This window comes from Moschus berezovskii, chromosome 27 (genome assembly GCF_049115385.1).
Source record: "Moschus berezovskii isolate FMDL1 chromosome 27, NW_MosBer_1.0, whole genome shotgun sequence".
Taxonomy (NCBI): Eukaryota; Metazoa; Chordata; class Mammalia; order Artiodactyla; family Moschidae; genus Moschus; species Moschus berezovskii.
The window spans coordinates 24,074,831-24,102,712 of NC_142486.1; the positions used below are offsets into that span (position 1 = coordinate 24,074,831).

Here is a 27,882-nt window from a genome sequence, read left to right on the forward strand (position 1 = left end):
TGTTTTTTTTTCCCCTAATCTTTAACCCTCATCAGACCTTTAACCCTCTAATCAGACCTCATCTCCTGGATGATAGGGATGAACCCAATTGCCCAAAGGACTGGGTGTCCTTTCTAAGTTTTCTTGGGTGATATGGCAGAAGACTTTTCCAGGGCCTGGAGATGTTGGGGCATCTCCATTTCAGCTAGTTGTTGGTGATCTCCCTTGAGCATTTTTGTTGCAGGAAAGGGGACCCCTTCCAGGGCCCCAAACTGGGCTCTTGTCTAACACTCGGAAAAGAATTGTCCAAGGAGACACATGCTGACAAAGCAAGAGACTTTATTGGGAAAGGGCACCCGAGTGGAGAGCAGTAGGGTAAGGGAACCCAGGAGAACTGCTCTGCCACGTGGCTCGCAGTCTTTGGTTTTATGGTAATGGGATTAGTTTCCGGGTGGTCTTTGGCCAATCATTCTAATTCAGAGTCTTTCCTGGTGGCACACGTATCCCTCAGCCAAGATGGATGCTAGCGAGAGGATTATGGGAAGTGGACGTACACCCAGTGTCTCCTTTCCACCTTTCCCAAACTCTTCCGGTTGATGGTGGCTTATTAGTTCCCTATTCCTTATCAGAATCTCCTGTCATAAAACAACTCATGCAAATGGTTACTATGGTGCCTGGCCAGGCTGGGCGGTTTCAATCAGTGTGCTTCCCCTAACATTTTTATTATTAGGGGTGGTCTCCCATATAAGATCTCAAATGGACAAATAGCCTGAGGACCTTGCGGTGCATTTACAGAGGGAGATGAGAGTCCACAGAATGATAAGGCAGCTTGTTCTAGCACTGTCTGGGTGTTGGCCAGGGGGTATTCTTGTCGTACTCCTACTTGGAGAAACTAACTAATAAAGTTAAGATTAATAGAAGTAGGAGAGCTGCTGGGGGGCTAGCCAGGAAAACCAGGTCCAGACATTGGTTTGTGACATTAGTGTTTCTCTAACTTATATGCAGAGTACATCATGAGGAACGCTGGGCTGGAAGAAGCACAAGCTGGAATCAAGATTGCTGGGAGAAATATCAATAACCTCAGATATGCAGATGACACCACCCTTATGGCAGAAAGTGAAGAGGAACTCAAAACCTCTTGATGAAAGTGAAAGAGGAGAGTGAAAAGGTTGGCTTGAAGCTCAACATTCAGAAAACAAAGATCATGGCATCTGGTCCCATCACTTCATGGGAAATAGATGGAAAAACAGTGGAAACAGTGTCAGACTTTATTTTTCTGGGCTCCAAAGTCACTGCAGATGCTGATTGCAGCCATGAAATTAAAAGACGCTTGCTCCTTGGAAGGAAAGTTATGACCAACCTAGATAGTATATTAAAAAGCAGAGACATTACTTTGCCAACCAAGGTCCGTCTAGTCAAGGCAATGGTTTTTCCCGTGGTCATGTATGGATGTGAGAGTTGGACTGTGAAGAAAGCTGATCGCCGAAGAATCGATGCTTTTGAACTGTGGTGTTGGAGAAGACTCTTGAGAGTCCCTTATACTGCAAGGAGATCCAACCAGTCCATTCTAAAGGAGATCAATCCTGGATGTTCATTGGAGGGACTGATGCTAAAGCTGAAACTGCAATACTTTGGCCACCTCATGCGACAAGTTGACTCACTGGAAAAGACTCTGATGCTTGGAAAGGTTGGGGGCGGGAGGAGAAGGGGACGACGGAGAATGAGATGGCTGGATGGCATCACCGACTCTGTGGACATGAGTTTGAGTGAACTCCGGGAGTTGGTGATGGTCAGGGAGGCCTGGCGTGCTGTGGTTCATGGGGTCGCGGAGAGTCGGACACGACTGAGCGACTGAACTGAACTGAACTGATGTGTGGGAAGATGCAAGAATCTGGACTCATAAAAATCTTTACCTGAAAACATTTGACTATCTGAAGGCCTGCTTTTCCAGGGTTTTCCCAGAGCACAGAGTGCCTTATTTTTTGTCTCCACCCTGAACGCCTTTCAAGGGGGTGTTGAAGGTCAGCATCTTATAGTGGTCATATTTAATCTTTGTAGAGGCAGCTGGCAAGGGCCAACTTCCAGTCAGCAGGGCCCCTTCATAGCCACATATTTGACAATGTTTTGGGGGCATTTCATAGTCACTGTGTCCCATGGTGCTGGGAAGGCTTATTCCCAGATCTAACAAAGATTCCGTTGACAGGCCACTCAATGTATTATCACTAGACCAGGCCTTGTAAGCAACAAAAGTCTCTGGACCATACCTGTCTTAAACTAGCCTCTTGGTCCAGGAAAATATTTCCTCTTGTTGTTTCTTCCCACATCTAGAGATACATTATTACAATTATTGATCTCATATGGATCTGCATATCAGCATTCTACACAGCCTCAGTCACACATTTGGTAACATAAGAAATTATCTTCTGAAGCAAGCTACATAGAAAATAAAATAGCTAGCAGTTATTAGTAAAGTCACAAGCAAGAATTTAAGTCAAGAACTTTCATTGGATATAGCCCAGTATACCCCAGGTCATCTGACTTAGTTAAATGATTATAGAAAAGTGTTAAACTCCTGGTTGTACATCATGGAGCATCTGACCTTTATCCAAAGATTGGTTACTGAGATAAGCTTTAGAAAAAATCTTAGAGTGTCCTTTTTAATAACTTAATTAAGCCTTTTAGCAATATAACATAACAAGGAACTATCTCAGAAGTGAGTCTTAGTAAGCACAGACCTTAATTAACAAAACTAGAATTTAATATTCAGTGAAACATAACTTTTTCTTTTTTTGGAGAATTCATTGTGAGGTCATTAACACTGTAGCCAGGTAAGGCTTTAACCCATCAAATAAAAATGGAGTCTGTCAGGGAGCCAGGAAAAGCCAAGCGGTTGTCTTGGATTTCCCATAGACCTGGCTCTTTGATTTTCAGCTGTTGTTCATCCATTTTTAATTTCCTGATATAGGACCAGACTATTGCCATGTTTTAAGGACATCAGGATAGCAAAAGTCTAAGTGTGAGGGGTTATTTTTGTTGTTGAAGCAGAATAAGCTTTGTCTACGTGTACCATAATCTTAAATAATGTTTATTTACTTTGCCAAAGTAATAAAAAGATTTTAAAATAAATATAAATCACTTAAAGGAAAAAAAATTCATAATCTGTTATTGAAAGCTGTATTTTAAGAAAACTGTTCTCTAAAAAGAGAGAAGACCAAATTTCAATCTGGTACCAGCTTACTGTTAATAACAAAATTTGTTTATCTGCTTAATCTTAGAAAGTCTTTTTCATAAATCTTGAAGAACTAGCAGTATTTTTCTAAAGGTATGAGAGTAAAACCATAGAAGGCATGTTTAAAATCTGATTCTATTGCAATTGACAAAGAAACCTGGTCATAACACTTTAACATGATAACTAGAATTATAATTGACCATATTTTATCAGGGCATATCAGATCTATATGAATTTCACATAATTTTAGGATATCTATATTAGTAACATCAACCTTACAGTATAATGTGAAAAGATTTATCACCCATTTAACAGTACTTACCATTTGATTTAACATGTCCAATGAACCAAGCTAGCTTAATAGCACTTTGGGATGTCTCAGGGGCCCTCTGAAGCATCCCAAAGTCAGCTAGAAGTCAAGTTATTTAGGAAATTTTGTCAATAAATGTCAAAAGGGTTTATAACACTCAGTCAGGTAGGATCATATAAGTTACTGTGAAATAATAGTTATTTACTTAGCCAAAGTTAACAAAAGATTTTAAAGGTAAATATAGAACAGATCAATTAAGAGATAAAGAAACTTAAATCTATTATTAAAAGCTGTTCAACATCTGAAGAAAGTATATCCTTTTAACAGAGAGACAGGCCAAATTCAAGTTTTGCACCTGCTTACTTTAAACTCATTTAGGTAAACTTAATTAAATTTATTTTAAACTTAGTCCTACACCGACTCTGTGGACATGAGTTTGAGTGAACTCCGGGAGTTGGTGATGGACAGGGAGGCCTGGCATGCTGTGATTCATGGGGTCGCAAAGAGTCGGACACGACTGAGTGACTGAACTGAACTGAGCTGAACCACGCACAAAACTTTTTTAGGGTCCATTTTCCACAAACCTTTTAATTACTTTCTGTAACAGCCACCTGTAAGTCAGACTTACTTTCTCTTCCCTTTATAAAATGTAATTTTGTTTTTTATATCTTCTTTATTAAAAACATGCATCTTACTTCCTTATTAGATTAGCAAACAAACATTAATACTAGATATTTAATATTGAATATTTCCCAGTTTACGTTAACCTGAAATTTATTTAGGTTAATTTTTCTTGTATTTAGAATTGTTTGATTTGTAAGCGTTTACTTTTCTTTAGGTCAATTAAATGAGAACTCATTTACAACTTCAACAATATTATCAGAAAAAAAAGACATACACTGAAACATACATAAATCCAAACAGACAGAGATCTTATAGTTTTCTGTTTGAAATTTAAAATATCTCTTTGACTCTTTTTTTCTTTGCTTGAAGTTGTAATTTGCCCAAGGCTGAGGTCTCAGGCAAAGTGGGCTGTGTATTTCAAGGACATGGAAAGGGTTAACTTCAAGCTTTTTCCTAGGCAGGCCTTTTAACAAGCTAGTTGTTTTTAATTGCATATGCAAAAACAATTGCTTTTCCAGTTTCCAAAAGGAAAAATTTCTCTTACTCTGTTCAATCAGCAATCACACACTCACAATCATTCAGTGGCTATCACAGTGCCTCCCTTCTCCTGAGTCCCCAGGTTTCCTTAACTGTTGCTCCCTTCCTGGGAGCTCCAAGGAGCTTATCAGTCACAATGCCTTCCTTTTCCTGAGCACCCAGGTTTCCTTAACTGTTGCTCCCTTCTTGGGAGCTCCAAAGGGGTTATTAGTCACAATGCCTCCCTTCTCCTGAGTCCTCAGTTCTCTCTCTCTGATGCACCTTTCCTGGGAGCTCAGTCTTTCTGGGAGGTACCTGCTGGGAGGTATCTTCTACCCATTGGGGTAGAACCTACCTGGGGACTGGCCCCAGGGCCTTACCTGATCCTGTGGCCATTCCTGGTGAGTTGGTCTGTCCCTCCAATCAGTCCAGTCAGGGCTCAGCCTTCTAGAAAGTCAAAACACTGGTCTGAAAGAGAACCCAGAATACTGTCAGGTGGTAGGCCTCCTTGTTTGTCTCGGGTTCCTTCTCTCCAGCCTGGCTGAGCCACCAATTTGGCGGCTCAAGGGGCTGGCGTGGTTGGAATCTCACTGGGGCCTCCAGAAATGTTGCAGAAACCAGTAATTGAGAAACCAAGCATCATACTCAGAGAGTTGGAGAACTCAGGTTTATTATGCCGGTGGGCCCAGAGGAGTTAGCACTCCAAGCTCTGAGCCCTGAACCAAGCGTTTTTATAGACAGACACTAGTGGGCCACACTAGCTGCTAGTAGGCTGGTTTAAACTAAGGGGTTTCGCATGCAGGAGCAGCAGTCAAGATGGGGAGGGGGATGCCTGACAGGGATGATTAACCACGTTCTCAGGGGCCGGGCAATTGCAAAGAGCAGGGCAAGGGTGAATAAGATAAGCTTCAGTTCCTAGCATTGTAAGTCCCCACTTTCTGAGACTATGTGACCTACGTGATCCAGACTTTGCAAGGAGCAAGCTGAGTTACAGAGGCAGAACGAGCAGGAGGTTATGTAAAATTTTAACTTTTCCTCTTCAGAAAAGCACTAAATCATTTCATGGTGACTCCAGCTCCTCTTGACTAACAGAAAAGTTTTTGTAAAAGAAACACTTGATTGCATGGAACTCCCTCATCTCTTTGTGTTATAGAGTCCAAGCTGACTCTGTTCACCACATAGTAGGCCAATAAATCTGAGAGATGATGGGTTGAGTCAAGGAAGAGACTTTACTCAGGGAGTCACTGACCAAGAAAATAGCAGGCTAGTGCCTCAAAAGAGCCATCTTGCTGGGATCTGGATGCCAAGTCCTTTGGTAGAGTCAGAGAGAAGGAAGCAGTATGGAACTAAAGTCCAAAGGCAGACGAGAGAGGGAGAGGCAGTGGGGAAGTAAAGTGAAATGGTCTTGCAAAACAATCTCCAAGGAATGGCCAGTCTTCAGAAGGGGTGTGTTAATCTCCTCTATTCAAAGTTTGGCAGCGTCAGTTTATCTCCCTATAAGATTAACATAGGCACTTTAGTTTACAAATAGGCAGAGTGGCAGGGTCCTTTTAAGCAAGCCTCTATTTAAAATAACAAAAGCAACAAAAAGCAAGCCAAAGAAACAGGTTCCAACATGAAGTCAGAATTGGCTTCTTCTCTGCAACATTTGGAACAGTTTCTTAGAACCTCACACAGCTCTGAGAAACTGCTCCAAAGAGGTATGTGATTTTGGTGAAGGAGAAGTTTATGTAATCAAACACATATTTTTGCAGAAGATTCAGTTAGTCACGAGGAGCAGATGTCACCATCAAAGTGTTACCAAGTCCCAGCTCCCTCTGCTCGCCACATGAATCTGAAACACAAGGTATTGGGGCAAGGAATATGACTTTGGAAAGCCAGCTGAATGAGTAGATTGAAGAGTAGTATCTCAAAATAGCCATCTTACTAGAGGCTGGATACCAGATTCTTTTATAGAACCGAGATGGGGGGAGGTGAGAAAATAAAGCAAAAAGGCAAAATAGACAATGAGAAAGTAAAAGTTCCATAAGTCTTGCAAAACGTCTCTGGGAACAGCCAGCCTCAAGGAAGGGATGTATTAATCTCTTCTTTCTTGCAGCTATTCACAGGTGGCAGGGTCAGATTATTTCTCTGTGAGCTGAAAAAAGGCACTTTAGTTCCAGTCGGGCAGAGGGGCAGGATTCTCTGAGGCAGGATATTTTGTATGATTATAATAACAAAAGCAAAAGAAAGCAAGTCAATGAAACAGTTCCAACAGGGAGCCAGAATGGGGTTTTTCCTGCAACAAAGGAATTTAGTGCTTTTCCAGATAAGAGCAGATGCAAGAATTGGGCTCATTAAAATCTTCTCCTAAACATATCAAACTATCTGAAGACCCATTCTGTCAGTTTTCCAAAGCACAGAATGTCTCAGTCTTAATCTCCACTCTAAACTCCCTCTGGGACTTGTTGAAGATCATCAGCCTCAGCAGCACATGATTTAACCCTTGTAGAAGTAGACAGCAAATGCCATTTATAGTTGACAATCTGCATTAGAAAAAAAGCTAACAGAGCTACAGATTCCTCTTTTAAAGCATAATATATTGCTTAGGGTTTAGATGTGTGCGTTGAAAGGTGAGTTCATTTCCAGCACAGATGGTGTGTGGCTAAAGCTACAATCCTGATGGTAGAATCAGTTCAGTTCAGTCGCTCAGTCGTGTCCGACTCTCCGCGACCCCATGAATCACAGCACGCCAGGCCTCCCTGTCCATCACCAACTCCCGGAGTTCACTCAAACTCATGTCCACAGAGTCAGTGATGCCATCCAGCCATCTCATTCTCCGTCGTCCCCTTCTCCTCCCGCCCCCAACCTTTCCAAGCATCAGAGTCTTTTCCAGTGAGTCAACTCGTCGCATGAGGTGGCCAAAGTATTGCAGTTTCAGCTTTAGCATCAGTCCCTCCAATGAACACCCAGGATTGATCTCCTTTAGAATGGACTGGTTGGATCTCCTTGCAGTATAAGGGACTCTCAAGAGTCTTCTCCAACACCACAGTTCAAAAGCATCGATTCTTTGGCGATCAGCTTTCTTCACAGTCCAACTCACATCCATACATGACCACGGGAAAAACCATTGCCTTGACTAGATGGACCTTTGTTGGCAAAGTAATGTCTCTGCTTTTTAATATACTATCTAGGTTGGTCATAACTTTCCTTCCAAGGAGCAAGCGTCTTTTAATTTCATGGCTGCAATCAGCATCTGCCGTGACTTTGGAGCCCCCAAAAATAAAGTCTGACACTGTTTCCACTGTTTTTCCATCTATTTCCCATGAAGTGATGGGACCAGATGCCATGATCTTTGTTTTCTGAATGTTGAGCTTCAAGCCAACATTTTCACTCTCCTCTTTTACTTTCATCAAGAGGCTTTTGAGTTCCTCTTCACTTTCTGCCATAAGGGTAGTGTCATCTGCATATCTGAAGTTATTGATATTTCTCCCAGCAATCTTGATTCCAGCTTGTGCTTCTTCCAGCCCAGCGTTCCTCATGATGTACTCTGCATATAAGTTAAATAAGCAAGGTGACAATATACAACCTTGACGTACACCTTTTCCTATTTGGAACCAGTCTGTTGTTCCATGTACAGTTCTGACTGTTGCTTCCTGACCTTCATACAGGTTTCTCAAGAGGCAGGTCAGGTGGTCTGGGATTCCCATCTCTTTCAGAATGTTCCACAGTTTATTGTGATCCACACAGTCAAAGGCTTTGGCATAGTCAATGAAGCAGAAATAGATGTTTTTCTGAAACTCTCTTGCTTTCTCCATGATCCAGCGGATGTTGGCAATTTGATCTCTGGTGCCTCTGCCTTTTCTAAAACCTACTTGAACATCTGGGAGTTCATGGTTTACATACTGCTGAAGCCTGGCTTGGAGAATTTTGAGCATGACTTTACTAGCGTGTGAGATGAGTGCAATTGTGCGGTAGTTTGAGCATTCTTTGGCATTGCCTTTCTTTGGGATTGGAATGAAGACTGACCTCTTCCAGTCCTGTGGCCACTGCTGAGTTTTCCAAATCTGCTGGCATATTGAGTGCAGCACTTTCACAGCATCATCTTTCAAGACTTGAAATAGCTCAACTGGAATTCCATCACCTCCACTAGCTTTGTTCTTCGTGATGCTTTCTAAGGCCCACTTGACTTCACATTCCAGGATGTCTGGCTCTAGGTTAGTGATCACGTTATCGTGACTATCTTGGTTGTGAAGATCTTTTTTGTACAGTTCTTCTGTGTATTCTTGCCACCTCTTCTTAATATCTTCTGCTTCTGTTAGGTCCATACCATTTCTGTCCTTTATCGAGCCCATCTTTGCATGAAATGTTCCCTTGGAATCTCTAATTTTCTTGAAGAGGTCTCTTGTTTTTCCTATTCTGTTGTTTTCCTCTATTTCTTTGCACTGATCACTGAGGAAGTCTTTCTTATCTCTCCTTGCTATTCTTTGGAACTCTGCATTCAGATGCTTATATCTTTCCTTTTCTCCTTCGCTTTTCGCTTCTCTTCTTTTCACAGCTATTTGTAAGGCCTCCTCAGACAGCCATTTTGCTCTTTTGCATTTCTTTTCCATGGGGATGGTCTTGGTCCCTGTCTCCTGTACAGTGCCACGAACCTCTGTCCAGAGTTCATCAGGCACTCTATCAATCAGATCTAGTCTCTTAAATCTATTTCTCACTTCCACTGTATAATCATAAGGGATTTGATGGTAGAATAGGAATGAGTAAAGATTGAGGTGAGGATTTTGGCAGAGCCTCTAGCACAATGCTCTGCATGGACTAAATTGCTGATAAAGTGATCACATTTGCTATTGTGTCACTACCAATGATTTCTGAGTCAGTGTGCTGGTAAGGCAGTTGAGAGCTGTGCTTCTTATTTTTTGAAGCCGAACTGGGCTGCGGTTACTGTGAGAGAATTGACTGAGGGGCTCGTTGTGTTGGAGGAGGGGAGGACGAGTGGTCCTAAGGGAAAGGGAAGGGAACTGGGTTTCCTCCACCCTTTATTATCTTTGCCTAGTTCAGACTGAAGTCTGGAAAGGGGTCCTGGGTGGAGAGCTTTGAATACAAGTGGAGAACAGACAGCTTCAGCCCAGGGTGTAGGGAAGTGGAGCTCAGAGAATATCAACCCGGCATGCAAGGCAGCTGAGGCTTAGAGAAGAAAGCAGTATAACCACAATGCCAGAAATGATAGGTGCTGCCTCCCCAGGTGTGATTTCCAGGCTTTCATGGAACTGACATTTTGGAGCTTATTAGGAATTCCAGGAGCACCCATCCAAGACAACAAGCCTCAGTACTAGAGCACTGGTGATGTGAGTTGGACATGCATGTTTTCTTTGCCTCCGGTGACCCCTCCTGTTAGCTGTTGTGCAAATTGCCAAAGTCCTCTGAACTTCCACCTTCATGCAATAATAAAGCAAATTTGCCCAGTCCAGGAAAGTCAAGTTTTTTCTTTTTTAAGGACTACTGAAATTTTAGGAGGTATGTTTCTCTGCCGTAAACCTTCAGTGTCTCCCTAGCACTCACAGAAGAACAAAATTCCTGAACTAGGTTATCCTGAATCAACCGTGAATCAGTAGCAGATATGTTTTCCTCATGACTAGCAGCAATCTTAAGCTGAGATGTGCACTTGTGTGCACATACCCTTTCACCAAAATCTTATATATGTACTGACCTCCCCACTACTTCTGAGCAGTTCCTCAAAACAATCTGAGAGACTTCCCCTGGGCTATAGTCCTCAGTAAGTCTCCAAATAAAACTGAAATTTACAGTTTTTACATACATTTTTATTTCAATTGACATATCTATAAAATGAGAGTATTATCAATACCTGCTTGACAGGATGGTTGAGAATTTAAAAATTTAGAATTGAGCTGAGTGTGAGCTGTTACTATGTTGTAGACATGCGCTTTGGGAAACAAACTCACTCAGAAGGACAATGCAGATAGTGGAGTGCAGTTTATTACACCGGTGGGCCCAAGGCAGAGTCTCCTCTTAGCCAAGGATCCTGACCAATTTTTGTGAAAACCTTATATACCCTAAGTGTACTTGCTCAAACCCACCTTCCCAAATTCCTTGAAAATAGTCTGGACAAGGTAAAAGAGAGATACGATAAAAGTTAACCTATGATTCATATGTCACAAGACCGGATAAACAGTGGACACTTATCAATAGGCCTGTGGTCATATCCCGATAAACATAATGGAATTTACCACTTTGTTCTGTTACAGAGATAATTAGCATATTCTTTTAGGCACCAGAGAGTCCAAGTACAAGTCCTGAGGCTCTTTTATCCGGGGGTCTGGTTTCCCATTGGTATGCCGCTTCTATAGACACCGGACACAAAGTTCAGAGTCCATTGGGAGGTTGACCATGCATGTAGCCTAATGTTCGCAGCTTGGCCTAAGATGGAGCCAGCTCTGTTTCCTCCTTCAATTAGAAACATAAAACCTGTCTTTCCAAACCAAGCTCTTGGCACATGCTGAATCCTGTGTTCAGAAAGCTCATTCCTAATTTTCTTAGTTTCCTTCCACTTTTCCTTTGATACCAGCTCACTGGGAACTTCCTTACAGAAATTGATCTCAAAACCCTGAGTCCTCTTTATTCTTGGTCAGTCTCCCAATCTGTGTTTTAACAGTACTCTCTGCTTCATGACATTTTTCACATCCACGCCTTATTTGCATTATTCTTTGATGGATAATATCAACCTCACCATTAGACTGTAAACTCCGCAAAGGTAGTGTTGAAGGGGGAAACAGAACAGGCTCCATCTTGAAAGCAGGACTCCATCTTGGGCCAGACAGTGGACTTTGAGCTATATGTCCAGTATCTACAGAAAAGATATACCAACTGGAAAACCAGACCCCCTGGATGGAAGAGTCCCAGGGCTCATACCTAGACTCTCCATCACCTAAAAGAATACCCTAATTGTCTGTGTAACCGAACAGAATCATAAATTCTATTATGCTTGTTGGTGTATGACCACAGGCCTATTGATAATTGTCCACTATTAACTACCTAGGCCTAAGGCATATGAATCAGGGGTTAACTTTGATTGTATCTTTCTTTTCTTTGTTCAGACTAGCTTCAGGAAATTTGGGGAGATGGGTTTGGGCACATACACTTAGGGTATATAAGGTTTTCACAAAAACTGGTCAGGGTCCTTGGCTAAGAGGAGACTCTGCCTTGGGCCCACCGGTGTAATAAACTGCACTCCATTATCTGCATTGTCCTTCTGAGTGAGTGTTTCCCGGAACATGTGGCTACAACATTTGGTGCATTGGTTGGGAAACTCCTCACTTTGAGGATACAGCTCCCATTTGGGAATACTCCGAGGCCTTGCGGCTTGAATCTTCTACAAGGCGGATGGCGCCTCGCCCTTCTGGAAGGATTCTGCTTCTCATCACCCAGACCTTTATGTTAGCAGGTAGTGGATGGCAGCAGGGGAGGTGAGCGCTCAGGTGAGGAGGAACCCCTCAGGCAGGGTGGAAGAGGGGCCTGATCACCCCCCTGGAGGGACTAGAAGGGGCACGGACCCACAGGAGACTGGAAGAGGCAGGTGGCGGAAATTGCTTGGTACACAGGTTGATGAGCGTGTTAGGGCTTAGGAAGGAAATTTGTGAATGTCATTTAGGAGGTGGTGTCCATGCTGTCTTAGGGAAAATTATTACCAAGTGATGGCCAGGGGATTGTTAAGAGAAGAAACTTGGTCTTTGTATGCTTGTATTCTGCACCCCCCAAGGAGGTGTCCCATCTGCTGTGAAACTCTTGACCCCCTAGGAATTGTCAGGCTAGAAGGTGGGGGATACATAAGTGAATACGAATTGGCTTTTCTGGAGATGGCCTGGGATGTAGGATATTTAACCCATCTGTGTTTTCATCTGCACCTGATCAAACCCACCAAGGCAGAACAGACTTTAAAAGTTAAGGGAGAAACAGTCTTAGACCACGCGGTGTTCTGGTTTGTCCATGCCAACTGGCAGGTGAAGACACGCCGATCCCCCTTCTCCCTCTGGGATCTGGCAGGTAAGGCTCTTCTCACCCCAATTAGGAAGGAGGCGAAATGGCAATATAAGTGTTTCTTTGAGTGGAAATATCAGAAGTACATAGGGTACCGAGAACTTTGTAGACAGAACGAAAAGGAAAAGTAGAAGAAGGTCTGAGAAGGTAAGCAAGATGGGGGGAAGTGAATCTAACGCAACTGTATTGGAGTGCATGATTAAAAATTTAAAGGGATTTGGAGGAGGCTATGGGGTGAAGATGACACCTAACCACCTCCACAGACTCTGTGAGGTCGAATGGCCCCCTATGGGAGTAGGAGACCATGGCCACCAGAGAACACCATGAACTTAAAAATAGTGGAAGCAGTCTATACAATAGTCACAGGAGAGCCAGGACACCCGGATCAATATCCATATACCGACTCATGGCTAGGGTTAGCTCAAGACCCTCCTACTTGGACAAGATTCTGTATCCAGAAGGGAAAGGAAAAATATTAATGGCACAAAAATTGACTGATGATAAAAAAGAAAATTCTACAGGATTTGGATGGGGATGACCTGCCCCCTCCCCCATACTGGATAATGACGCCCCTGCCATCCAGTGTTTCACCAGAACCAGAGGCCGCCTTCATGCCCAATCCAGGGCCAGGTGAAGTTCCTGCAGCAGCTGCTGCTCCTCCACCAGCTCTCCCAGAGATGGTAGAGCCGCCATTTCAGCAGGCTCTGATCCCAGTGATGGAGACCTCTGGTCAACACCCCCAGGATTCCACCTCAGCCGGACCTCCTAGATTGTATCCACCTCTCCTGGTGAGCACTGATGGGAAGGGGGAAGAAAATAGCGATTAGACAGAGGCTGCACTCTGCCAAGGAACAGGGGGAAAGAATCCCACTACAGATGCCCCTCAGAGAGCTGCAACAGCTCCAGTTCAGGACGCATGGGGCACTACCATCAGCCCCCTGTAGCCTGTTAGTACCAGCCATTTTCCTCCACGGATGTATTAAACTGGAAGAGACACGTTCCACCATACTTGGGGGAGCCACAAACCATGATTAGGCTAAAGGAGACTGTTTTTCGAACCCACAGCCCTACGTGGGATGACATAATCCAACTACTAGTCTCCCTTTTCAGCACTGAGGAAAGATACAAGATCCTAACTGAGGCCAGAAAATGGGTAAGAGAAATGTCATCCGGGGTACTGCAAACCCGCAGCGGTGGGCAGAACTAGCCACCCCCGATGAGAGGCCCAATTGGGACTGTAACACAGAGGAAGGGCGGGGCCATCTGGAGAGATAACAGGCAGTTATTTTACAAGGCCTCAAGAGGGGGGCCCGAAAACCTATGAGAATGGCAAAACCCTCTGAAATGATTCAAAGGGAAACTGAATCACCCTCTGAGTTCTATGAAAGACTGTGCAAGGCCTATAGACTTTACATGCCAATAGATCTGAGACCAGATGTCTCAGATGGTGATAAATGCAGCCTTTGTGTCTCAAGCCTACCCCAAAAATGTCAGATGGGGGGACATCAAATGACTCATGAATTTTTATACATTCCTGAATGTCCAGTACCTTTGTTAGGAAGAGACTTGCTGTCTAAACTGGGGGGCACAAGTGACCTCACCCCCATAATGAAACATCCACTCTTCGAGTGGGCTCAACCAACTATTTACTCTCCCTCTCAGTAACTAACCCCTCGAGATGAATGGAGGTTGCACAATCTCCCAGAAGGGAAACCGGACTGGCTAAACAGAGAGAGAAAGAGTTAACTCAACAATTCCCTGAGGTCTGGGTGGAAGACAACCCCCCAGGCTTGCAGAACAACAAGTCCCAGTGGTACTAGAACTCAAACCCAGTACAATTACATCAGCATTCGCCTTGGGCCTGCCAGACCTTGCTAAGTCATTTACTGTTTATGTGACTGCAAAGGACAAAATGGATAAGGGAGTGTTGTCCCAGACTATGGGGAATGGGACAGACCCATGGCTTGTCTTTTGAATCGGCTGGACAATGTTGCCACTGGGTGGCCAGGATGGTGGGCAGTTGTTGTGGTTGCCTTACTGGTCCGGGAGGCAACCAAGCTGACTTTGGGCCAAGATTTGATAGTAAAAGTCCTGCATGAAGTCAACACTCTCTTGTGAGGGGACCCCACCCTTAAATGGTTGTCGACATCCCGGATTAATCAATATCAGGGACTGTTATGTGAGAACTCCCATGTTACTATTGAGCCTTGTCAGGCCCTGAAGCTGGCCACTCTCCTTCCTGTGGGAGAAGGTGGGCCCTCAAATGATTGCAAGGAAATCCTAGAAGATGTTTATGCCAGCAGATCTGACTTGAGAGACCAGTCAATCCAAGACCCAGATTTGGTCCTGTATACCAATGGCACCAGCCTGGTGAAACAAGGACAGTGACTGTCAGGACATGCAGTAGTCACGGAAGAAACCATCACTGAGGCTAGCTCTCTGCCATCACATTGGTCTGCTCAATGGGCCAAACTATATGCTCTAATCTGGGCCCTCCAGCTGTCAAAAGGTAAGAAGACAAACATTTACACAGACTCCAGATATGCTTTTGCCACACTACATGTACGTGGGGCTCTGTATAAGGAGAGAAGCCTTTTGACATCTAGTGAAAATGATATTAAAAGCAAAGAAGAAACCTTGACTCTATTAGATGCTGTATGGGAACCTGAAAAGGTAGCAGTGATGCATTGTTGGGGTCACCAAAAGGAAGACACTCCACAAACACGGGGAAACTGACTAGCAGATAAAGCTGCAAAACATACAGCTGAGAAATTTGGGGCTGCTGGTGGGAGATCATTAGAACCTTTGTACTCTCAAAAATGCCAGAGTTAACTTTGACTCTCCCACAGTATACCCCGGCCCAAGACCAGCTGGCGGAAGCAGAAAGGGCCACCAAAAATGAAAAAGGTTGGTGGGAACTGCCGGATGGCAGGTTACTGGTACCCGAGGCATTAGCCCCCCACACTGGTATCTCAGGTACACCAGGCAACTCACTTGGGACATGACAGGAATAATTAATTAAAAAATATCTCTTAATTTTATGACTTTCCTCCTTATGTAGAATGGAATCCTGGAACTGTTCTGCTTGCTCACAGGTCAATGCTGCCCCTGGACATAAACAAAAACCTCCAGGAATACAGGTAAAAGGCACTCTACCCTTTGAACATTTAGAAGTGGACTTTACTGAGATGAAACCCTGCAGACACTATCGTTATTTACTGGTCATGGTATGTACCTTCTCAGGATGGGTAGAGACCTTCCCCACATGAATGGAAAAAGCAAATGAAGTGGATCCCTGTCTGCTTCAGGAAATAATCCCCAGATTCGGGTTCCCAACCAGTATAGGATCAGACAGTATAAGGCCCTGTATTAGTAGCCGACTTAATTTAATAGGTATGTAAACTCTAAATATCAAGTGGAAACTACACACTGAATATAGGCCCCAGAGTTCTGGGATGATGGAATGAACCAACCGGACACTTAAAGAGATGCTCTCCAAATGGATGATAGAGACTGACTGCTCTTGGGTGGACTTGCTTCCAATGGCTCTGCTCAGACTCAGGATGACCCCATGGTCCCATGGCTATTCTCCATGTGAAACTGTGTATGGGAGATCCCCTCCCATAATAAAAGAAGTGTCAACAAATTTGCCTCAGGTAAGGGGGGATGAGATTTCCCAACAGATGGAACAACTGGGTAAGATAATAAATCAGCAAAGAGTCGGACACGACTGAGCAACTGAACTGAACTGTGTACAAGAAAGTGTGACGTTCCCCCTTGGGGAACAGATTCACAAATTTGTGCCTGGTGATCGGGTGTGGGTCAAGGACTGGAAACACAACTCCTTGGCACCACGTTGGAAGGGCCCACATACTGTTGTTCTAACCACCCCTACAGCAGTTAAAGTTGCAGGTGTCACTCCCTGGTTCCACCACGTGAGGGTGTAGAGAGCATACCACGCAGACCCGGAGGATGCCAAGTGGACTACACAAAAGGACCCTGGGAAACCCCACTGATCCCCGTGAAACCAAGATCATTTTAAAGAAGAAAAGGAGATGAAGCTCTACAGTCAGCTGCTGCTACAAGGACTTGCTGGTATCATCTTGAGACTAACTATAGTTTCAGCACAAGGAGGGACCTGTGCTGTAATTAAAGTTGAATGTTGTGTGTATATTTCTGATTTATCTGTCAATATATCAGCCACCCTAGGTGACATGAAAGGTCAGGTAAAAGCTATGTCTGATGATAATATTCTTTTTTGAACTTCGGTCCTACCTTGGGTGAAGGGTTATTGGTGGAAAACTATATTTACCATTGTTATAGTTGCCTATTGCAAATGACACCACACTTATGGCAGAAAGTGAAGAGGAACTCAAAGGCCTCTTGATGAAAGTGAAAGAGGAGAGTGAAAAGGTTGGCTTGAAGCTCAACATTCTGAAAACGAAGATCATGACACCTGGTCCCATCACTTCATGGGAAATAGATGGGGAAACAGTGGAAACAGTGTCAGACTTTATTTTTTTGGGCTCCAAAATCACTGCGGATGCTGATTGCAGCCATGAAATTAAAAGATGCTTACTCCTTGGAAGGAAAGTTATGACCAACCTAGACAGCATATTAAAAAGCAGAGACATTACTTTGCCAACCAAGGTCCTTGTAGTCAAGGCTATGGTTTTTCCCGTGGTCATGTATGGATGTGAGAGTTGGACTGTGAAGAAAGCTGATCGCCGAAGAATTGATGCTTTTGAACTGTGGTGCTGGAGAAGACTCTTGAGTGTCCCTTGGACTGCAAGGAGATCCAACCAGTCCATTCTAAAGGAGATCAATCCTGGCTGTTCATTGGAAGGACTGATGCTAAAGCTGAAACTCCAATACTTTGGCCACCTCATGAGATGAGTTGACTCACTGGAAAAGAGTCTGATGCTAGGAGGGGTTGGGGGTGGGAGGAGACGGGGACGACTGAGAATGAGATGGCTGGATGGCATCACCGACTCGATGGACATGAGTTTGAGTGAACTCCGGGAGTTGGTGATGGACAGGGAGGCCTGGCATGCTGTGGTTCATGGGGTCACAAAGAGTCGGACACGACTAAGCAACTGAACTGAACTGAACTGAACTGATAGTTGCCTTGATAGTTCTGCTTTGTGGACCCTCCATTTTACAATGTATTATGAACTTTGTAACCCAAAGGTTGGTGTCATTCTCCCAAATTGGCAGTCAGAGAGCTAGGGTGCAATATACACCTATGAGTGATGCTCATACTATGAGTTAAGAGCATCAAGAGGGGGGAATGAAGGAGGAAAGAGACAGAACAGGCTCCATCTTGAAAGCAGGGCTCCATCTTGGGCTGGACTATGGACTTTGATCTATATTCCCAGTATCTATGGAAATGACATACAAACTGGAAAACCAGATCCCTGGGATGGAAGAGCCCCAGGGCTCATACCTAGACTCTCCGTCACCAAAGAATACCCTAATTATCTGTGTAACTGAATAGAATCATAAATTCTAGTATGCTTATTGGGGTTTGACCACAGGCCTATTGATAATTGTCCAACTGTTAACTACCTAGGCCTAAGGCATAAGAATCACAGGTTATCTTTGATTGTATCTTTCTTTTCCTTTGTTCAGACTAGTTTCAGGGAATTTGGGGAGGTGGGTTTGGGCATATACACTTAGGGTATATAAAGTTTTCACAAAAACTGGTCAGGGTCCTTGGCTAAGAGGAGACTCTGCCTTGGGCCTGCCAGTGTAATAAATCGCACTCCACTATCTGCATTGTCCTTCTGAATGAGTTTGTTTCCTGGAATGCGTGGCTATAACAGTGTCATGGGCCAAACTGCTGCTGCTGCTAAGTCACTTCAGTCATGTCCGACTCTGTATGACCCCACTGACAGCAGCCCACCATGCTCTGCCACCCCTGGGATTCTCCAGCCAAGAACACTGGAGTGGGGTGCCATTGCCTTCTCCGATGGGCCAAATTATGTCCCCTTAAAATTTATATGCTGAAGTCCTAACCCCCAGACCTCTGAAGGTAGTTGTATTCACAGATGGTGGTCTAAAAAGGTGATTAAGCTAAAATGAAGTCATAAATTGTCATAAAATGAAGTCATAAAATAAAGTCAACAATATAACTACTGTTCTTATAAGAAGAGATTGGGATACAGACATGCACAAAGAAGGGGCTATGTGAAGACCCATGAGAAGGTAGCCATCTACAAACCAAGGAGAGAGGCCTCAGACTGAAACCAACCCTGCCAACACCTTGATCTGGGATTTATAGGATGAAGAACTGAGAGAATAAATCTCTTTTATTAAAGCTGCCCAGATCATGGTACTTTGTTATAAAAGCCCAAGCAGACTAATACAGATAATGACCAGTTGGCTTTGCTTATCCTTGTGTGTCCCCAGTCCAGGACTGAGTAGGCACTCAATGAACATTGATCAAGGAGTGAATGAAAGTGCTGAGAGCCAGGTAGCAGTGCTAGGATCAGTTTCTACCTGCTTCTCCTCTGCATGGTTGGTTTCAGCTGCCCAGAGCCACCCTTTCCGTTTCTGGGCTTCTGAGACGTGACTTCAGGTCCCTGTATTTTTCCTGGGTGAGACAACATGCTTGCATTTGGAGGTGATGTGTTTGTATGTGGAGGAAGAACAAGATATGAGGCAGAGTGTGATATTCAGTGATCATTTCTCAAAAATATTTTTTTTTTAATTAAAAGAGTTAAATATACTCACTGAAAAACTTGGAAAATAGAGACATGTAGAGAAAGGAACGGAGAAGGCAATGGCACCCCACTCCAGTACTCTTGCCTGGAGAATCCCAGGGACGGGGGAGCCTGGTGGGCTGCCATCTATGGGGTCACACAGAGTCGGACATGACTGAAGCGACTTAGCAGCAGCAGAGAAAGGAAAAAATCTATCACCCATTATTTTCAATACTCAAGAAAATTGCTGTTAACATTTAGTATGTTTCCCTCCAGTCTCTTTTCTTCTGTAGATTTTCCTTTATCATAGAAAGTTGTGGTTCTCCACTATACATATATTATTTTTATTCTGACAAAATGAATTTAGCCTGTTTTTCCCAACACATATTTTTAATGGCCAGCTACAAAACATGTTATTGAGTTAATCTACCACAGTTTAGTTAGTTAATCATTGCCCTATTACTTAGGCATTAATTTTTTCCCCCAAATTGTCACTGTTTTAAACAATTCTACAGTAACTATCTCTTGAATATTTTGTTTTGTAGTGATTTCCAAAGATGGAGTTTCTGAACTAAAGGTATGATTAATTTTTGTGGCCCTGGATATGATTACCAAATAGTTTTATCAAAAGGGTCAAGTGGTTACACTGCCCCTGGCAGTAAGATCACAAGTGCCTCCAACACTCTGGTGACCTGTCCATTGGAGGGTTAGCTAAAAGCTTATTAGGAAGTAATACCAGTGGGCAGCTACTGAGGATACCTCCCGACAGATGAGGAAGCCAAGCCACCGAACAGTTGCTAGACCGGGCAGTGGCTCTGAACTGGTGGTTAATGATGTTCTCTGCTTTCTTCCAGGGTCATCCAATGATGCTAAAGATGCCCATTTGGAGACTGCAAGCCTTTGATTTCAGTAGGGTTGAAAGGATGATGCTCCAAGTGGGGATTAACCAGTGATTCCACCAGTTCCTCTTGGAAGTTTCAGTGACTTATAGGACCTTTCTGGGGTTGCTTCTCATTTCCCCACTCTTGACTTCTCAATTTACTCCTTTGAATCTTCCCAGAAACTGTCTTCGGAAGTTCTGAAACAAAGGCTATCTAGTGACCATAAAAACAAAAAAACAAAAGAACTCTTTACAGTGATCATTTCACAGCAAGACTTCTGTCCTGAAAGAATCATTACCCTCTGACATGTCATTGGAAAGCATCCATGATTCCTTGTTTTCCCCAAATGGCAACAATAAAAACAGCTGGCCTGGAATACATGCACTTTCCAGAAGCATTTCAGTACCACCCACTGAATCTTGTTTATGCCAACTCTGAGTGTGGGCACACAGTGTGCTATAAGGAAGGCCCAGTGAAGAAACAGGGAGAAATGGGTGAAGCAGCCAGAGTTACACAGTCTTCACACTCCTAGTGCCTGGCCCTGAGTAGGAGTGCAGGGAGCACATTCCCATTTGATTTCCCAGCTTTTCAAGTCCTAGAACTCCTAGATGTTTACCTTCCTGGGGTACTTGTATGGAGCAGTCACCCTTTTCACATGCTCCTGGAGTTCTTGGGTTAGTTTCTCTGGATCATGCGAGGAGTAGGCTGGAGAAAGAACTATAAATGCCTTTACCACCTGTTGAAAAAACCAAAACCAAACAAAGGAAAAAACAAAGAATCAGTCCCCATATAACGACTCTTTTCTCTTTAACCTAGCCTTGTGAATAAGTGCTTACATTTACCAGCTCAACATGAAACTTACCAGTGACTTGGACTTGGCCTGCAAATTGGACACCAATTTTTTTCTGTTGTCTGCTTTGTTAGGATCAATTATTGGGAGTAATTATTGGGAATTATGGCTTTTATAGAATGATTTAGAATCCTATTTACCAAACTCTTCCCCATACATGAAATGACAGTTAGAAGCCAACATGCTTCTCTTAAGATGACAATACCTTGGAGAGAGGAGTTTCACAGACTCCTTAGGGCTCATAGTGAGCCTGTGTTTGTTTAGTTACTCAGTTGTGACTGACTCTTTGTGACTCCACAGACTGTGGTCCACCAGGCTCCTGTGTGCATGGAATTTTCCAGGCAAGGGTACTGGAGTGGATAGCCATTCCCTTTTCCAGGAATCTTCCCAACTCAGGGATTGAACCCAGGTCTCTTGCATTGCAGGCAGATTTTTTTTTTTTAACCGTCTGAGCCTCTTGAGAGTCCCTTGGATTGCAAGGAGATCCAACCAGTCCATTCTAAAGGAGATCAGTCCTGGGTGTTCATTGGAAGGACTGATGCTAAAGCTGAAACTCCAATACTTTGGCCACCTCATTGGAAAAGACTCTGATGCTGGGAGGGATTGGAGGCAGGAGGAGAAGGGGACAACAGAGAATGAGATGGCTGGATGGCATCACCGACTCAATGGACATGAGTTTGAGTGAACTCCGGGAGTTGGTGATGGACAGGGAGGCCTGGCGTGCTGTGATTCATGGGGTCACAAAGAGTCGGACACGACTGAGTGACTGAACTGAACTGAACTGAACTGAGCCACCAGGGAATTAGGAAGGCAGCTAGGAATAGGGTTGTAGAGGCAGGGCTGGGGGAAAATTCATACCATTTCAAGGGATGGTGGGTCTTACTGAGACTGCATGTGTGAGTATTTGCAATCAGCAAGCATTTTGCTGCACAGCTGTTTCAGGCATCCTGAAACATCCTGGACATTCTGCACCTTGGCTCTCTCTGCCCAGATCTTTCTTGCAGGTTGCCTCTTGCTAAGGACAAGAAACAGTCCCAAACTCACGCACAACAGAACATGGTTTCTGATGGAAACCATGGAAGAGTTCATGGAAGAGTTCAAAAGGCCAGTATACAACTCTGCCAACAATACCCTAGGCAGTGGTTCATTGTCTTTACATACATTCCAGTGGTGGGCATCTCATACCATTTCAGGTGCAGATAGATCTGGCTTTTAGGAAGGGCCTTCTCTTACTGTTAAAACTACTGAGCATTTATCAAACAGTTTCTATGTGCCAGGTTCTATTCTGAGCACCGTACTTGGCTTAACTTTGAACACACAGGCATTTGTCACAGCCCCAGTTAATTTGGGGTATGCAGGACTAGTCATACTTTTCCAGCTACAATTTCTGTACCTCCTTCACTGTATATTAGTGGTCTCAAATTTTAGTGGGTATCAGAATCACTTGGCTAGGGCCTTCTGGTCAAAATGAAGATTCCTTAAGGCTGCATCCCCAATCACTTTGATTCTACAAGTCTCACTTTAAGTCTAGAAATCTGTATTTTAAACAAAACTCCCAGAAGATGAAGCTGTGAGCAGTCCAGGGTCCAGACTTTGCAAATCACTCCTCTCTCCTGAGGCTTCTGAGGATGTAGCTTGATCTTGTACTAACTTTCATAAAGTAACTACATTATACTTTAGGATTATGTTGGATTTACAGCCACTGAAAATTTCATAGGTCTGCCTATGAGTTTATTTCTGTCATACTGTCCCTTCTTCTGGGACCCATTGGAAGGTATTTGCATATTTCCTGAGAAAGGCCAATTTATTAAAATTGGCTTATCTTTCTGATATATCATGTACTTCCCAGATGGTATTAATGGTAAAGAATCTGCTTGCCAATGCAGGAGACACAAGAGATGCAGGCTTGGTCCCTGGGTTCGGAAGATCTCTTGAAGTAGAAAAGGGTGCCCCACTCCAGTATTCTTGCCTGGAAAATTCCATGGGCAGAGGAATCTGACAGGCTACAGTCTATGGGGCTGCAAAATGTCAGACGTGACTGAGCACATCTGACATATCAAGGTCACTTGGGATACTTATTTTGTCATCCCTCAAGTTGGTTATCCCTATCAAGTCACAGGCAACAGTGACCATGTTTGGTTTGCTTACTATACTCTCATCTGCAAATGGAAAAGGACCTTTTATTGGACAGGATGAATGACAAAGCCTGCACCTGTCACCAACATCTCCATCTAATAGCCCCTTTTGGATCCAGTTCCATGTCCAGTTGACACCAAAGTGTTTATATCTTCCTACGGTGTCCCTCTGGAGAGTATTTGTATCCTTAAAGACATGAAGGCAATGCTTAACCAAAAGACATGTGTATTTGTCTGACGGTAGCATTTCAGGCTTTGCAGTACCTGGATGGAGTGAGATATGGGGGAACCTGGGCCTTCCAGGTTACTCTGCTGGGTGCTGGCAGGTACAGAACCAGGAGAATGCTCTTGGTTGGACTAGTTACCTCCCCTCTGATGGGGTCCGGGCTGCTGACCACAGCAGACTCCAGGACAGCTGGGTGCTCAGCAAGTGCACTCTCCACCTCAACAGGCCCGATCCGGTAGCTGGAAGAGAAAAACAAACTCTTTCAAGGGTCCTCCTCTCTGCTACGAAGCTTCAAAGGAAGAAGGCAAGTGTAGACAACTTGACCTTGAGGAATTGATCACGTCATCACTTCTTCCCATGAACCAAAAGTAGCCATCCTTGTCCATGTGGGCTCGGTCCCCCGTCAGGTAGAAGTCCCCTCGTTCTGATGCTGCTGTCTTCTCAGGGTTGTCCTGAAAGACACAGTGAGCCCATTAAGGGCCATCTGAACACAGTCACCCAGTACATATGGCCTGAGCAGTCCCTTGCAGATGTCTGAGGACCCCTCAACAGGAAATCCAGTGGCCAGAAGTCACTGCTGGACGGGGAGCTGTGAATCTGTGGGTTTTCCCTTTTTTAACTGAAAGGGAGCTATCAGAAAATGATTAAGGACAGACACTCACTACCATCCCTGGAAGTGTCTAGGCAGCATACTTGTGGGCAGGGGGGTGGGCACAGAGCTGTTAGCTCTGTTTTTTTTTTTTAATTAATTAAAGTTTCAATTGAAGGATAACTGCTTTACAGAATTGTGTTGGTTTCTGTCAAAGGTCGACATGATCAGCCATAGGTGTACATATGTCCCCTCCCTCTGGGATCTCCCTCCCTCCTCCCTCCCCATCCCACTCCTCTAGGTTGTTTCCAAGTCCTGGTCTGAGCTCTGTTTTTTCAGGACAAAGGAGCGCACTGATACTCTTTGTGCTCAGCAATCACCGAAAATAGAAAGGGGGTGGTTGGCAAAAGCAAAGGTAGAGGAAAGAAATAAAACATCAAATTCTGATTCTCAAAGCTTTAAAGTAAAAGCTACTGCTCACCAGGAAAAAGGAACAAGTTATTGGCACCTGCAATGAATCTCAAAAACGTGTGCTGAGAAAAAGAAAGCAGATACACACAAATTAATGCTTTGATTCTATTTACATAAAGTTCTTTTTTAAAAAAAGGGGGAAAATTATTCTTCAGTGATGACAAGCAATTTAGCAATTGCCTGGAGTCTAGGAGTTGACTGCAAAAGGGCACAACAGAACTTTTGGGGGAAATAAAAAATGTTCTATATCTTAATTGCCATGGTGGTTACACAGGTCAAAAGTCATTGATCTGTACATGTAACATAGGGGCATTTCACTGTATGTAAGTTATACTTTAATTTTAAACATGCATTCTGAAAAATAAAGAAAAAGCTAAGCTAGCAACACCTAAAAATAAATCTAACACAAAATCTGTAAGAAGCGTATACAGAAAATATAAAACTCTATAGAACATCAAAGAAGATATGCATGACTGGAAAGATACACTTAATATCATAAAGATGTTAATTATCCACAGATTGATCTATACACAATGCAACTCCAACTAAAATGCTAACAGTTTCTAGAGAACTTGGCAAGTTGATTCCAAACTGACTGTGAAAGAAAAGAGAAATAAGAGTAAGTAGGTAAAACATTTCTAAAGAAGTTAAGAAGGAGAAACTTGTTCTATTAGATATTGAGACTTATGATAATGTTTTTGTGAATAAGTCTCTAACTTTCTCAGGGTAATTATGCTTGTTGTCAGGCTGGGCACAGGGATGTATTCAATGTGCTGCCATCAGAGCCAAGGCCCTCAGAAGGGAATGTGCTACACAAAGCTTAATAATCATATTACTCCCAAAGTGGGGGACCTCTAAGTAGTCATAAAAAATGAATTTTTCCCAACATACTGAGTGCCACAAAAAAGACTCATGACATAATGTTAAAAAGTACACAGTACAAAGTTGTGGTATGGTGTGGTACCAATTATATATGTGAAATTACACTTGAGGACCCTTTCATTTTAAAAAAATTTATCATTTCTATATTATATAATCATATATTTCTTATAGAATAAATACAAAATAAAGATGAAGGATGACAAGAGATCAGTCTCACTATTAGGATAACTAAGGCTAAAAATTTGATCTTGTGTATGGTAACTTTTCGTGGCTTATCTGTGATTCTACACATATACACATTTGTGTGAATACAAAATATTCTGTTCTATGTATTCCTAAAATCCAGTTTTACTTTAGTTAACAATATATCATGAGCATCTTTTCAGAATAATAAAAAGTCTAATGAAATATAAAATAATTGCATAATATTCCCGTGTGACTGCAATATTATTTATTTAAACAATTTTATGTTATTAGAAACTGGATTCGTTTTCTTTTTAGTCCTTTCCCTTTCCTTTTTCTTCTTTTTCTATCTTTCTCTCTCTCTCCTTCTTCTTTTTTTTTATATGCAGTGCTATATCATTTATGTAACTAATTTCCCACTGTTAGAAATTCAGATAGTACATCCACATTTTTTTGTCTATTATAAACCATTCTCTAATGAACATCTGGCATTTGACAATTTGTTTCCATAGGAAAATAAGTAAATTCCTTACACTGGGCATAAAATTAACGTAGGCACATTAGTTAATTGACAAGTACAATCTCAGCTATTTGGAATATACACACTAATGAAGGGGGATGAGCTTACCTGGTCAGTCCTACTGACAACCCAGCATTCACAGAGCAACTCTGGCCTGACAACCTCTATTAATTTTCAATGTTCCATGATTCTCATGAAGAGATTAAATGCTTTCAGAATTTTCTTTGCTAAAAATCACCCAGAAACAAAACTAACAGCTAGTGCTAAGATGAAATGAAAAAGTTGAAGAAAGGAAATGTTCTTGTTAGGAAAAAACTTTACATTGACTCTCAATGGCATGATCACAGGCTCACAAAAGTCCTGTATGAAAGCCCTACGAGAACAAGGGTCTTATCTTTCCTGTCCAATGCTGGCTTGAAGTAGGTACTCAGTGAATACGGAATAAATTCTTCAGGAAAGTCAAGGATTTACTTTTGTTTACAAAAGTGATTAGAAGGAAATACATTTAAATTTTCACATCATCTCTGCTTGATGGAATTATTATCTTGTTGTTGTTTTGTAGGTTGCTTTCTATCACTTTAAATGGAATATCATGAAAGATTTTCCTCTTGTAATCACAGAAAAGTCATAAAATACATGTACAGCATTTGAAAAACAAATGGATTGCTTTTCATCTGCTTCTTCCAATATTGTTGCTCAGAAGATGGAGTTCCTATAAAGCTGGGCCACACATATGGATCACCTGGGGAGCTGATGCCCATTCTCAGAAAGTTGCCTTTCACTGACTTGGAACTTGAGTATCAGTAATGTGTGAAGCTTCCAAGCTGCTACTAATGAGCAGGATTGAGAACCAGGTCAGCAGAGTTTTGTAGAGAAGAGTTTGGAGAAAACAGAATCTGTCACAAGCACCACCCAAGGTGGGTATAAGGGAGAATTAATTACTGAATTATCACAGAAACTTGGACTGGAAACCCAGGACACAAGCCCTGACAGCAAACCCTTATCCACACAAGACTCAAGGCAAAGAGTTCTGAAAACTAGGTTCTTATAAGAAATTTTAATTTGACCTTTGATAAGTCCCTTCCCTTCTCTGAACCTTGATTTTATCATCATTAAAATGATTGAGTTGCCCTTATCTCATCATTAAAATGATGGCATGTACCCTTAGACACACCACATTTAAATCCCATGTCCTGTACATATTAATACTAAGTGATCGATATTGGATAAGTCCCTTCATCTTTCTATAACAGCTTCCTTATTGATAATAACGTCTTATCAATATTAGTGCCAACTCATACGGTTATTGCAAAAGCTAAACAAATAAATACTTATAAAGCATGGAGCACCATGCTTGGCACAGTGCAATTGTTGTGAAAATGGCCATTTTCTGTTACTTACCAAATAGCAAGTGAAGAAACAGAAGGGCCTGGTGGGTCTGACACGGATAGCAACAATCCCTTCTTCTCCAGGAGGTAAGACGTTGCCCTCCTCATCTACAACCTGGCAGAGAGATCACAGGATGGTGTCTTGATATTTATACAGCCAGGCCACCCTGCCAGCTGTCAGCTATTGCTAATCCAGATATGTGTGTTTGCTCTTATCAAGCCTTATCAACAGTTGGGAGAGGCTGCCTACCTGCACATCATATGGTGGGGACGCTTTCCCCATGGATCCTGACTTGATTTTCATCCCTTTTGGATTGGCACAGATTAGAACCTGAAGAGAAACCAGAACCAATAAGGAGGA

The 27,882-nt window shown here is 42.9% G+C and overlaps 1 protein-coding gene across 1 annotated transcript in view; it reads right to left on the reverse strand.

Annotated features, from left to right (window-relative positions):
- Nucleotides 1-19,767: 19,767 nt before the first annotated feature.
- LOC148773674 (acyl-coenzyme A synthetase ACSM5, mitochondrial-like) overlaps nt 19,768-27,882 on the reverse strand; it is a 31,457-nt gene continuing 23,342 nt past the window's right edge. The window contains exons 9-14 of the mRNA XM_088832919.1: nt 27,772-27,852; nt 27,535-27,636; nt 23,813-23,940; nt 23,628-23,727; nt 20,894-21,013; nt 19,768-20,490 (exon numbers count right to left, since the gene is read on the reverse strand). Coding sequence (XP_088689045.1) covers nt 20,374-20,490; nt 20,894-21,013; nt 23,628-23,727; nt 23,813-23,940; nt 27,535-27,636; nt 27,772-27,852 — 648 coding nt within the window. The 3' untranslated portion in view covers nt 19,768-20,373. The remainder of the gene's footprint in view (nt 20,491-20,893; nt 21,014-23,627; nt 23,728-23,812; nt 23,941-27,534; nt 27,637-27,771; nt 27,853-27,882) is intronic.